Source organism: Callithrix jacchus, chromosome 8 (genome assembly GCF_049354715.1).
Source record: "Callithrix jacchus isolate 240 chromosome 8, calJac240_pri, whole genome shotgun sequence".
Classification (NCBI taxonomy): Eukaryota; Metazoa; Chordata; class Mammalia; order Primates; family Cebidae; genus Callithrix; species Callithrix jacchus.
The window spans coordinates 2,413,185-2,427,430 of NC_133509.1; the positions used below are offsets into that span (position 1 = coordinate 2,413,185).

General features: G+C 35.3%; 2 protein-coding genes across 39 annotated transcripts in view; one reads left to right on the top strand and one right to left on the bottom strand.

The window, feature by feature from the left end:
- Positions 1–14,246, top strand: part of TEX9 (testis expressed 9) — a 145,549-nt gene that overhangs the window by 119,084 nt on the left and 12,219 nt on the right. For 28 of the 36 annotated variants that reach the window (XR_013520629.1, XR_013520631.1, XR_013520630.1 and 25 more), the window contains 6 exons: positions 2,129–2,211; positions 2,609–2,782; positions 6,730–6,864; positions 9,156–9,290; positions 9,879–9,974; positions 11,827–11,919. Coding sequence is in view for 8 of the 36 variants with exons in the window: in XM_078333225.1 (XP_078189351.1) it covers positions 2,129–2,211; positions 2,609–2,782; positions 6,730–6,864; positions 9,156–9,290; positions 9,879–9,965 (614 nt within the window). In the remaining 28 variants the exon portion in view is untranslated. Of the gene's footprint in view, positions 1–2,128; positions 2,212–2,608; positions 2,783–6,729; positions 6,865–9,155; positions 9,291–9,878; positions 11,603–11,826; positions 12,071–14,246 lie in introns of those variants that run through there. The other 8 variants (XM_078333228.1, XM_078333229.1, XM_078333231.1 and 5 more) reach the window with 3 other exon arrangements.
- Positions 2,267–14,246, bottom strand: part of MNS1 (meiosis specific nuclear structural 1) — a 38,803-nt gene continuing 26,823 nt past the window's right edge. For 2 of the 3 annotated variants that reach the window (XM_035258627.3, XM_035258624.3), the window contains 2 exons: positions 12,699–12,824; positions 5,521–10,737 (listed from right to left, as the gene is read on the bottom strand). In XM_035258627.3, the coding sequence (XP_035114518.2) occupies positions 10,645–10,737; positions 12,699–12,824 (219 nt within the window). In that variant the 3' untranslated portion in view covers positions 5,521–10,644. Of the gene's footprint in view, positions 4,798–5,520; positions 10,738–12,698; positions 12,825–14,246 lie in introns of those variants that run through there. The other variant, XM_078333224.1, reaches the window with a different exon arrangement.

Consider the following 14,246-nt stretch of genomic DNA (forward strand, 5'->3'; position numbering starts at 1 on the left):
CAGGCAAGCCCTTTAGCCCCTCTGTAATAGCAATTTATTCATTTGAAAATTTAGCAGTTTGTATTAGATGATCATAATGTTTATGTATTAGTTTGTTCCTACACTGCTATAAATACCTGAGACTGTGAAATTTATAAAGAAAAGGTTTAATTGGCTCACAGTATTGCACACTGTACAGGAAGCATGGCAGTTTCTGCTTTTGGGAAGGCCTCAGGAAGCTTCCAGTCATGGTGGCAGCCAAACCAAGGAGTGAGGGATCTCACCTGATGTGAGCAGTGGTGCGATCTTGGCTCACTGTAACCTCCGCCTCCTGGGTTCAAGCAATTCTCCTGCCTCAGCCTCCTGAGAAGCTGAGACATGCTTTTAAACCAGATCTCAGGAGAACTCACGGTCATGAGGACAGTACCAAAAGGGATGATACTAAACCATTCATGAGAAACCACCTCCATGATCCATTCACCTCCCACCAGGCCTCACCTCCAACACTGGGGATTACAATTCATCATGTGATTTGGTTAGGAACACAGATCCAGACCATGTCAGTTTATCTTTAAAATTCTCTGATTCTGTGAAAAATCATAACAATTTATATGTGTAATAGTTATTGTGCTACATACTAGTCATAAAGGAGCAATTTACTTCTGTACTTGCTGTATTTACTAACCTAATCAAGCTTCTAGGGGTAGTTGTGGTAAGGGATGGTAAATGGAGCAGTAAGTTGCCTTTAGGACTCTTTTGATGCTTTTGAGAAAGATGTTGATCATTCCTTGGTAGAGGAACATGGTGACAGGTCCCATGGCCCTGTTATAACTTTGCCCCCCTCTGTTTTCTTTTTCATATCTTTGGCCTAGGTGTCTTCCCTTTTGGGAAAATTTTCTCTTATTTCAGATGATTGCTTGGAACGGTTTGGTTATATGTGGGAGAAAAACATAAAGTAGTTTGGGAGCACAGATTACTTTGTAAGATTAAAGCTAGGGTCAAGTGGGGAGCAGAGGTTAGTGCTGTGGGCCTCCAGACATGGGAGCACTCAGCTTCTTGAGTTAGAGTTGAGGTAGAGTTACTAAGTTTAAAGTTACTGAGAAAAATAAATGGAAAAAGTCATGCTTTCCTGTTTTTTCCTCCTCCTCTCCCTCAGAGGCCAACTACTGCCAACTTTACATTTTTTAATTTGTCATTTCCCTCTATTCCCTACTCACCTGGAGTTACATGAGAGACTGGAAGGAGAGTTAAGGCCACAGAGACCTAGGTAGGGTTAGAGACAACTGTGATTCATCAGCTACATGGTAACACTGAGGACACTAAAAATAGCTGGAAGTGTGTATGGAGATGCTTTATGTTTCACATGTCACATGTGTATGGCTTAGTGGAATTGGTCCTAATGACTTGTCAGAGCAGTTCCAACTGTTTCGTCAAGATAAGTTCCATGACGTTAAGTGTTGTTTTATAATATCCCTACTATGCCATATAGTCTCCACTGTGATAGCAGACACTTGGTGTTTTTTAAACAAATGACTGAATGACTTACGAGTGCATTCTAAGTTCAGTTTTTACTTTATTTACTTTACGGGCCTATAAACCTCAAAGATTTACTGCTGATATTATTGAATAATGAACTTTTGCTAGCACTGAAGTACCAAAGATAGATCTTGAAGGTTTGTGGGAGAAAGCTTAGACAGTAAGATATTAGTGTATTTCTTTGCTTCACAAACACATGTACTACATTTTAACTTCTCAGAAATTGGGATCTTTGTTACAGTCAATGACATTTTGTAGTCACAGTGGCTGGATTGAAGCTGAGTTTTGTTAGAGAAGATTTATGTCTGTGTCTGTCAGATACTCAGGGACATTAGACCTGAGACCACTTTAAATTCTCATACGTAGTTTGGATCACCCTGGTGAGCGTGAATTCAATCTGCAAACTTAAGTGAATTGTTTCTTTCTGTTGAGTGGATTTATTCCTCATTGACCTTTACGTTAGGACTGTTTATGCCTGCAGTGCCCCCTAACAGATAATCTCCTATTAGACTCCCCATCTTGAGTATTTTCTTCTTTATAAAGTAATGGTCCTACACTTCAGGTCATCTTAGATTAAGCAAAACTCAGTAAATATAATTATTTAAATTCACAGAAGCACAGCTCAGATTTCTAAAGGCCAAACTCCATGTTATGCAGGAAGAATTGGATAATGTTGCATGTGAATGCAATAAAAAGGTAAGCTTTAAAAACCTCTTAAAAGGCTCTAATATTGAAAGACATTATAGGGCAATTTCAATTACATTTTTTGAATAGCTTTATTTAGATATAATCATAGTTATATTTTGAATTCAAAAATTGTATATAAGTATTGAACTTTATTCTGGGATGAATTTTCACAGAGCTGAAATATCTTAAATTCTTGTCACAATTAAAATTCTCATGTAAGTGGTAGTGTAAGCTATTAAATGCAAATAAAAACATTTGACTTCCGTTTTTGAAGACAGACTGTGATTTGTTTTTCATGAAATGTGTATAAATATCAAAGAACATAAGAAGCTTCTTTTTGTTTTCTGCTTTGGTTTGATACCAAGTCTTAAATTTTTTCACATAATCTATAATTTCATAACTACAGGAGGATGAAATTCAGAATTTAAAGTTACAAGTAAAAAATTTTGAAGAAGATTTTATGAAACAGCAGCGAACAATTCATATGCAACAGTCTCAAGTTGAAAAATATAAGACTCTTTTCGAAGAAGCAAACAAAAAGTGTGGTGGATTAGAGCAACAGTTGTCTTCGGTAGAAAAGGTAATTATTTTGGTATTTTTCCCAACTTAATTCCAAAGATACAATAAAATTATTAAGATTACACATTTGTATAGATGCCATTTTGACAGTTCAGTTATTTTATTAGTATTTACTGAGAACTCTTTCCCCTTACACAGAATACTTTTCTACAACTTTATTGAGATGTATGTAAGTCACCCTTTTAAAGTATACAATTCAGTGGCTTTTGGTGTTTTCATAGAATTGTGCAACTGTCACCACAACCAATTTTCATAATCCCTAAAGGACGCTTCATACCCTTTAGCCACCACACCCTGACCCTGCTCCCCTGAATTTCTTACAGCCCTAGGCAACCACTAATCTATTTTATATCTCAATAAATTTGTTCCGAAAACTTCCTATACATGGAATCATATAATATGTAGTCTTTTGTAACTGACTTTTAAGATATTTTTAGGGTTCATCCACGTTGCAGCACCTATCTGTACTTTATTTCTTTTTAGTGACAAGTAATATTCTGTTATATGGATATAATACATTTAATTTATCTGTTTATCAATTGGTAGCTTTGGGTTATTTAGACTGTTTCTACTGTTTGGCTATTTTAAACCCTACTTTGATTATTCATGTATAAGTTTTTGTGTGGACATGTTTTCATTTCTCTTGGTTATATAGCGAGGAATGGAATTGCTGCGTTATATGGAAATCCTATGTTGACCTTTTGAGGAATTGCCAACTGTTCCCCAAACTGCATGTACCATTTTACATGCCTACCAGTAGTGCATGAAGGTCCTAATTTTTCCACATCCTCACCAACATCTGCTAGATGATGTTTTTGATTATAGCTATTCTGCAGGTGTAAAGGGGTCTCATTGTGGTTTTGATTTGCGTTTCCCTAGTAACTAATGATATCGAACATCTTTTCATGTGCCTGTTGGCATTTGTATATCTTCTTTGGATAAATTTCTGTTAAGATCTTTACCCATTTTTAAATTAAATTTTTAAAAATTACTGAATAAAGAGAACTTTTAAGTTCTTTATGTATTTAGGTAGAAGTCCCTTATCAGATAGATGATTTGCAAATCAGATACTGAAAGACAGTGGGTTGTCTTTGACTTTCTTTATCGTACTCTTTGAGGCACAGAAATTTGCAAATGTTAATACCCAAGACATTGGGGGCATTGTTAATACCTAAGACATTGGCGTATTTATTATTTACAAATCTCAAGTGGAGTGCATTTTCTACTCTCACTTTCTGAGAAGCCAATTCCCTCTCGCACGTTTGGAGATGATTATTAAACAGCTGGTCTTTTTTCCTCAACTTTCCAACACCGCTTCCTGCCTCCTTATATTTGGTTCATGACTTTGCCCCCTTTTTTATTAAGGAAAGAGAATCAAAAGGTAACATCGTCCTTTCACTAAAATCTACAACCTCTCGGCCTCTCTGCCACTCACTACTCCAGTTAACAGTGAATTACTACCTCTTCTGTCTAAAGCTGATCCCTTCATTGTGTACTGGATTCCATATAGTCTCTTCTACTCGAGGACTTTGCACCAGCGACTGTCCTTTCTCTTGCAAAATCCCTTTTCCCTGCTTTTTCTTGATAGTGCTTATCACTACTAGATATTACATATGTGTATGCGTATATATGTGTTCTTCTTCTGTCTCTTCTAGAATGGAAATGTCATGAGAGGGGGAACTTTGGTTCATTTGTGTGCCCATGATGTAGAATAGTATCTGGCATGTAATAAGTGCTTGATAAATGTGTCAAATGAATGAAACCTGTTAGGTATAGATAATATCACTCCCAATTTCAGACATGGAGATGTGTCTACCACAGCTGGCAGGTTTTCTGACTCCAAGTCTGTTCTTTTATATCTTAGCTACTTGTTTATGAAACCTTGATTATTTATCCTCATCTTTTTATTTCTTACCTGCGGTGCTTTGTGTTATTCTCAGAGCATATATCTTGTCTTCTGCTGTGGCTGATGAATGCCCCTCTTTTCTTGCTGTCTCCCAGTGCCTTTTATGAATGCTTTAATAATCATGAGAGAGTGATAAATTATTTTTTCTTGTAGCTCACAGTATTTGAATTTTAATGTTAATTTTTTTTTTTCAGTTTTTAAAAAACGAATGTACAACTCAAGACTTCAGATTTTTTCATGAACTTTTGTTTAGCAACATGTAACTGCTTACATTTTTTTAACAGAATTTTTTTTTAGTAGATTTACTCATATAGTAAAACTTTATTTCCTCCTTTCTATTCTGGCTGTCATTTTCCCCCCATCCCTCCCAAGAAGGGGGAGTATTCATTCAGGGATAGGGGACATCGTGTGGTACAGGATGTTTTTCACTTTTCTAGTAGGTTACATTTTTCGTTTTTCTGGTAGGTTACAAAGTCACCAGCAGGCAAAAGAAGGGCAAAAATTCATTTCTTTATTCTTAAGAGGGAAGGCTGGAATGAGGCAGCAAGTAATGTGGACTTTGTAGCTAATGAGAATCTTTGCCTTTTCTGCGTGAACAGTAGGATAAATCAAGCTAGCTCTACCTGTAGCTACCACCCACAAAACTGTGAAGAAGGCTATGATAGCAGATGGTATCCATACACAGTTTGATTTGTTTAGAAACCTACATAACAAGCAGCATGTGTTTTGTTTTGTTTTTCCCCTTAATTACTCAGAGTCAGGGAGACCAGTTTCTAAATAAAATATAGTGAGATAGCCATGAAAAAAGTTACAAAAGAATATAGACAACTGTATTTTAACTGTATCGTTTTTATTGTACCATGTTTTTTGAGTGTCTGCTCAATTTATTGAATAAGACTCTGGACTAGGCCTTACATTGTAGAGGATATAAAGGAGAGTGGGTTTAGTATTACAAAATAAGTTCAGTTTAATTAACATGTTGTTAGTGTCTTTTATATGCCACTGAAGTGTTTCCGATACGCAGAAATTAAGACAGCTCTTTTCTTCAAGGAGCTTACACTACAATGGGGGAAATAAAGTTAAGAAATAGTTTCAATACCACATAGCAGATATGATGATAAATGTGTCTAAAGGTGCTACAGAAGTTCTGAAGAGGGTACTTAATAGAATCTGGGTGGATAGTGAGGATTAAAATGGAAATAGGTCCTGAGCAGCTAATGCCCTAGAGTATAAACCTAGCTGAGTAAGTAGGTGCTAGCCAGGTAAAAATGAGTGGGCAGAGACCAGAGCTAGGAGGAAAAGCATGAGCAGAGACTGAGACAGGAAACACCATGGCTGTTTAGGAGAGATCCAAGTACTGCCGATATTACTGAAAGTAACATCTTTGGCAGGAGATGAGGCTGGTTAACAGGGTAAAGATTATGGTGGAGTTCAGAGTTTATCCTCGATGTCCATGTTTCTTCAGGTGTTGGCCTGTTGACTTTTTGAACAGAATATCCTAGAATGTTTGCAGAAATATAAGACTAAACTCATCCCAGGATGTGGAAAATAATCTATAAGATCTGTTGTTTCTGCTCAGAATTGGGATTTTCCTATAGAGCTATATAGAATGTTGTGTACTTGATGAATACATTCTTAAATGATACACTTTGTCAGGTATATAGAAAAACAGCGGAGGGTTTGTCTTAACATTGGTCTTTTTGGGAGGTTCCCAAAAGAAGAAATATAGTTAGAAAGAGTTGTTTATGAAATAGAGGACAGGTATACTGTGTCTTGAGTCAATAAACAAAATTCCAAACAAAACGTAATTTGAAAGCCCAGGTCACAACTACGTTTTTTAGGATATATTTCTCTAATATCAGTTTGGGGCGAGAATTCCTTGAGACGTCTAACACTTAGTGTTCAGCCTCCAGCTGGCCGTGTGTGTCTGTGTGTAAATCTGAGAGAAAGCAAGGAATATGGATGCGGAAAACACTGCAGAATGATAAAGTGGGGGAACCTATGATGTATTTGTAAATGTTCTATATCTTTTTACTATACAGGAATTAGAAGACAAAAGAAGATTGCAGAAACAGGCTGCAAGTAGTCAAAGTGCCGCAGAGGTTCGCTTGAATAGAGCTCTAGAAGAAGCAGAAAAGTATAAACTGGAGTTAAATAAATTAAGGCAAAATAACAAGGTATGGAAAAATTGAATAGCTTTTGTAGTGATCTCTTTTGGTAACTGGTTCTTTTAGGAACCTGTCAGAATAATACTTAAATTATAGTTCTTGATGTCATGCTGAACATTGCCTTTTCAGAAGAAATACATGCATCTGTAGTATGCAGATTTCCAACATGTTAGGGTGTTATGCTTGTCTGTTGCCATAAATGGGTGATGGCACAACTCTTGAAGATTCATTTCTTCAACCAGTTTTATCAGGTGCCCATGTTATGTCAGGTACTTTTCTAAGCTCTTAGAAAAAGTATCTTTTGTATCTCAAGTCTTTTATTCTCTGAATCTCAGTTTTCTAATACATAAAGTAAGGCTGTATTTTACAGGGCAGTGGTTCTCAAACTTGAGCATGTGTCAGAATCTCCAGGAGGGCTTGTTAAAACAAATTGCTGGGTCCCATCCCCGGAAATCTGATTCAGTAGGTCTGGAGTGAGGTCTGAGAATTGGCAGTTTTAACAAGTTCCATAAATTATTGTAAGGATCACTGTAACTCCAGTGTCTAGCCAATGCTTGGCGTAGATTAGCATTCTGTGCCTTAAATACTGTTGAATAAATGAAGGCTCAAATGCCAATGTGCATGAGAGCCGTTTGTACATTCTATAAATACTTGTTACTTTTTGGTTCTATCTTGACCTAAAAGGATAATAAGTGGTATTCCATTGGGCTCTGTTTAGTACTTAGGACAATATTTGATAATTTAACATGACTTGGATAATGAAATTAGGAACCACCTTCATTATATACACAGATAATACATTTTGGATTAAGTTAACACTTAATAGGAATAGACTGAAACTGACTTTGGTAAGTCCTGTAACATGTTTGAGAGGCAAATATGTGGCATAGTGACTACAGAGTTTTAAGATGTCGTCTGTCAGATAGTTTGTTACATGGTCAGGTCATTTTCATACTCACGGGCCATCAATGATGGCATAAATGGGATTTATTAATAGAAGTTATTAATAAGTTAGGAAGTTGTCTTTACAGACCTACTAGTAATTAGCATGTTATTAGAGTATTACTCCCAATTTGGTGCATTTTAAAGGGATTTTGAAGAAAACAAAAGAAGAATAGCCACCTAAGTATCAGGATTTCCTAACTGTTGTAGATTTGATCTCTATATTGTATTAGTTCACATATTAAGAAAGTAGAAAGAAAAATGGTTTCCATGAAACAGATGACTCTCCATATTCTAGCCAGCCATTTTGTTTCGTTTTTGGGGGCTTGGGGGTACATGTGAAGGTTACCTAGGTAAACACATGTCATGCGGGTTGGTTATACATACATTTCATCACCTGGGTATTAGGCTCAGTACCCAATAGTTACCTCTTCTGCTCCTCTCCCTCCTTCTGCCTTGTCCACTTCAAGTAGACCCCATTGTCTGTTGTCTCCTTCTTTGTGTTTCATAAGTTCTTATCATTTAGCTCCCACTTATATGTGTAAAGAAGTGGTATTTGGTCTTCTGTTCCTATCTTCATTTGCTAAGGATAACGGCCTCCAGCTCCATCCGTGTTCCCACGAAAGACATGATCTCGTTCTTCTTTACGGCTATGTAGTATTTCATGATGTATGTGTACCAAATTTTCTTAATCCAATCTGTCATTGATGGGGCATTTAGATGATTCCATGTCTTTGCTATTGTGACTAGTGCTGGAGTGAACATTTGTGTGCACGTGTCTTTATAGTAGAATGATTTACATTCCTCTGGGTATATTCCCAGGAATGAGATTGCTGGGTCGAATGGTTCTTTGAGGAATCGCCACCCTGCCAGCCCTGCTCTCTGACTCCTCAGTCCAGTAAGACTACTACTTTTTGCCTGTGTTCTAGTTCTGTGAACCCACGAACTGGAAAGTGCTCTCAGGAGAAGCTAGTTGACTGTGGATCTCAACCAGTATTTCTGTTCTTTTAAGAATCATATCACTTCCAGTTTCTACTTATTAATGATTGCTCATCTATGCTTTTAAATATATTTTTTAAAATTCATAATTCCAGAGTTTATGTTGGTTCAATACAAGCTACTTTGCTGTTACTGGAATTAGAATTATTTTTAAAACGTTTTAAAATGTGAAAGACCTGAGCATGACTAAAAGTATTAGATTCCAGCAAGTTGGTAATGGAAAGCAATTTTATCTACAAAAAAATTTATATTTCAATTTTAAAAAGTACTTTTTATTACTGTTGTGATAGTCTATAATTCTTTCCATTGAAAGGCTATATATTAAAAAAGAATATATGGCACTTTTTTTCTTTTTGTAGGACATAACAAATGAACACCACAAAAAAATTGAAGTGTTAAAATCAGAAAACAAGAAGCTAGAAAAACAAAAAGGAGAATTAATCCTAGGATTCAAGAAACAGTTAAAATTAATTGATGTTTTAAAAAGGCAGAAGGTGAGTCTGTCATTAAAGTTAAATCATACTATTTGTACCTTTGTTACTAAAATTAGGATTTTTTACTTTAGTTATGTTTAATTTTTGACATTTTTAGGCATCAAACATCATACAAAAATGCATTATATGTATAAATCTCACTATATATGTTAGATTTCATATGTATAATGTGTCATCTAAGCTAGTGGATATTTTCATTTAAGTAAATTATTGTAGAAAATGGGACTGGAAAATACAGTATAGGTACTTCTCAATTACAGAAGGTACCAAACTAAAGAATGACTATTATCTTAGGGGACTGACTGCTTCCTGTTCATAGTTCTGACAGACACTTTCCTTCTTTGCAAAGATCAGGTATTACAATGTCACTGAATTACCCTAAAAGTAAGTTGGTTCAGTAGTACTGTTGGGAACAAAGTCTTTTATCGGTTGGTTCTTGAATGTATCATGCTTATTGGAATTAAGAGTGTATGTTCCTACAACAGAAATTACAGGCTGACAATATATTAGTCCCACATTTTTACAAATTTCCTGTTGTTGGGTGACCTACTCTTAAAAAATCAGTATTGTCTGATTTTGTATTAACAGATGCATTTTGAAGCTGCGAAGATGCTGTCTTTCACTGAGGAGGAATTTATGAAAGCACTTGAATGGAATGGGGAGATAAATAAGTGATCTACTTCAGTAAGTCTCTATGACAGTATGTGATGGATAGCCGTGTTACTTACTGTAATAGTTTGAATTATTTTTATTCTTCATAAGAAATGAAGTTGAAATAATTTCATAATCCCAGAACTTCATTTCTTATGAAGAATAAAAATAATTCAAAGAATTCCCTGTTTAGATTTGAGAGATACAAAATTGATGCATTATTCTGATATGTAGTTATTATTAGAAAATTTTTTTAAAACAAAGCAACAAGAATTTAACTTCTGAGTCGCTATCTTATGACCTTTTATGTTCTTTTTGAGTTTGTTTTCTAAGTTCTTAATGTGACAATTAGATAATAAAATTCTTCATTGTTTTCATTTACAATTCTCCTCCCTTACAGTAGAATGAAAAAGGTGCTTTATAACAAAATTCCAAACATTTATTTCCCTGGCCAAATCAAGCTAAGTTCCAAAACACAGAAGGCAGTTCACTGTGCAGTAGAATTCTATTATCAATACAAAAATAACAGTTTGATTTTTATCTGATAATTCTTTACAAGTTATGAAATTCAGTGATTTACAAAATCCAAATACACAATGGATTCGTACTGCCACTGAACTATAAAACAAAAGTTATGCTGACATCTAGTGATGACATAGAAATAAACTAGGTAACATACAAAATTTACCCAATTTTGATGATATCATTTCTCTTCACAAATATCACTTCTTTGTTGATACACTTTCTTAAACTCTTCACCAAGCAGATCAATATCATCCTCTTTTTTAAATACTCCCTACAAAAAAAATATTTTGTGGGTTACTTTTGTACCAGAGTATTTCACTAAATGCTTTTAAGACTGATAGACATGATGTTAGTAAAGTTAGTTATCTCCAAGGTAATGAAACTTTTAAATAAAAAATCAATCCTGTCCAAAAATTGACTTGACATGTATATTGAATATTCTTAGACTGGCCCAATTTTTCTGATTTATCAGCTCTCCTGTAGGAGATTGTCATACGAATCTGAGCTCTTATAGAGGTTCTACTGCGCTTGGCTTAAAATAGCTCTATAATATAAGAGTGAGCTGTGATAGACTTATACATGGGATCAGTTCTGTATGCCTCAGTTCTATGGCTAAACAATCAATCTTGCAGAAAAGAATCAAGGTTTAGAGTTAAGCCATTTAAGCAAACCCTTTGGAATTCTTCACTTTTATATTTTTCTTTTCTCCTACAGTATACAACAAAAGGCTCTTTAAAACAAAATTAAATATTTACTTTTATCTTGCAATCTAAAGAATTTTTAGGATAACAGGTCATTTGGGGCCATTAGGACCTAAAGGATAATGGCCATTTTTGGATATCAGGCTTATTAATCCCTCCTCCTGCCTCCACAATTATTTCACCTACAAAAATATCAAATCCCAAAGACATTCCTACAATTTAACTTATGAAATTTAGTAATTACATATGGATTTTATCATTAACACATCATTTTGTATTCCTCAATCCTGTGTAACCAATTAGACTATCAAGTCCTGTGGCCAGGCAATAATTACCTATATATTTATCTTTTTCCTTCCTTAGCACCAGACTGAATATAAAATATGCACTTGATTGTACTGAATAAAATATGAAATGGCATTTCTATAGCTGAAACATGGTGATCCTATTTGAGTCTAGATGTTTATGTAGCCTATCAAACATTTTTTTGAGACAGGGTCTCACTGTGTTGCCCAGGCTGGAGTACAGTGGCAAGATCATGGGTCACTGCAGCTTGAGCTTTCCAGATCAAGCAATCCTGCACCTCAGCCTCTAGCATGGCTGGGAATACAGGCGTGCAATACCACATCCAGCTAATGTTTTCTTTATTTTTTTTGTAGCGATGCAATCTCCCTATGCTGCCCATGATGTTCTTCAACTCTTGGGTTCAAGTGATCCTCCTGCCTCAGCCTCCCAAAGTGCTGGGATTAGAGGTACGATTCATTGTGCCCAGCCAGTTACTATTTTATTTGCAGTCATGACGTGTCTCGGCTGTACATTAAAATTCACTATCTTCTAGAATTTGAAAAATCAAGTTTAACTAGTTATAACTTCCTACTATAAAGCAGATCTGTCTCAAACTCATTTCAAGCACATGCCTGTTACTGGTGTTAGCATCAATTACAATGTTTTAAAATATATGCCAAAGATTAGAATGTAAGTATTATAGTTGTTCTAGAGTAGCTTTAGATTTCCTACACTAAAAGAAAAGAAAAGAACCTCTAAAATACAAGTGGTGGCTCACGCCTGTAATCCCAGCACTTTGGGAGGCCGTGGAAGGCGGATCACCTGAGGTCAGGAGCTCGAGGCCAACATGGTGAAACGCTGTCTCTACTAAAAATACAAAAATTAGCTGGGTTTGGTGGCAAAGGCCTCTGATCCCAGCTACTAGGGAGACTTAGGCAGGAAAATCACCTCAACCCAGGAGGCAGAGGTTGCAGTGAGGCGAGATCACGCCACTGTACACCAGTCTGGGTGATAACTAATAAAGTTCAAATTCAATTGAAAAAGCTCGTAACTCTAATAATGTGCCAAGACCAACTCGCTCATTTTAGAGAGAGTGAAATGGGCCCAGAGAGGGTCAGTGCCTGGCCAGGATCCCACTGCTGCTTCATAACAGAGCAAAACCTAGGCCCTCTGAAATCCAAAAACCATGTTTTTTTTTCCCTATTAGAGGTCATGAAGATTACAACTTAAGATAAATCTCACTTACTTTAGGGAGATAGCCTAATAAGTTTGTAGCATGCTCTTTGAGAAGTTTTAGTCTTTCTTCTTCAATAATTGTATTAATAAATCCTTGCCGCCTTTGCTGCAACTGCCACTCTTCCAGTTCACGTTGCTGGAAATGCAAGTCAAATTTTGTTATCACAAACTACATTAATCATTTACGAAGTTTTCAAATAAACTAGTCATGCAATGAATTTGATAAAACTGATGAAGTATTTATGACACTAAGTTAAAAAGATTCTAGATAACATATATTTTATGTCTGCATATTTTATGTCTGCATACCTATCTATTTATCTTTTACTATCATTATTCCTTTAAAATTACAAGGAGGCAAACAAATAATTTTAGGCAAGTATCTTCATTACCAAGGGAAAAAATATTCAATGGAGTGACTGCGTAATACATTAAATATTTGCTGAATACTTACCATGTGCCAGATGCTGAAGAGTTTACAGTGTAAAACAAATAAAAAATAGAGAATAAAGAAGATCAGAGTCATCTGAAGGATAAATATTTTCATATATTGCTACATATCTTTTAAAAGATGATATGAAGCATGAGACTTCCATTAATATTTCTCAGGAAAGAGCTCTTGACTCTTAAATAATTACAAGAAAATTCTGGGCCATATGGAAGAAATGACTTGAGCTATGTGACAGAGAGTGAACTAACTACTAAGCCACTGTTAATTGGAAACTGTACTTGCATTCAAACCTCATTCTATCGTAATTCATCCATTCCTTATAAAGCGGAGATACAGGAAAGTTCTATAATGTTACATGGGAAAGCAAACTTGATAGATTTTTGTTCAATGGTAGAGTCTAATTTGGGCATAATACAGGATTTCCCTTCTTAGGATCTGGTAGGCCACATTCAATGTCTGTCCTAAACAGAGAACTTTATAGTAAATTAAATCGTTTAGGTAGTTATGACATCAACTTATCCATTTAGGACAAATTCTGAAAAGCTTTGGTGGTAGGAAACTATCTCCTGGGACATTTCAGATTTGTTTGACTAACCACATAATTTTTGTAGAGGTACATAGAATTATAGACACCTATTTAGGAATATCTCTGAAGTGCAAAAAAACATGGTTAGATCTTATAGGATTGTATAATGGCGTTAATGACTTTCATCATAAAGAACAAAAATGTTGCACAATCTTACTGACAAAACTAAGCATTATATTAGGAGCATTTATTAAGTCTTTAAAAATTAAGACAAATTATTTGTATAAGTACCTATGCATTAGGTGGCTTTATCTGATTTCCATTTAGCTGTTAGTCTGACTAATAATTAGTTGTTTTGCTAACTTTTCCAGGAGCTTTCTCCCATCCAAGTACTAACCAGGCCTGACCCTATTTAGCCTCTGAGAAAAGATGAGCTCCAATTTGAAGTATATTTGCAACATTTGCATTATTTTGATTCCAACTTTGTATAGTTTTAAAATAAGTTATATAAGTCTCATTTACTCTTCCTTTAAAAGTATTTACATTTTTCCCCTCCTACTTCTGATTTTTAGAACACCTAC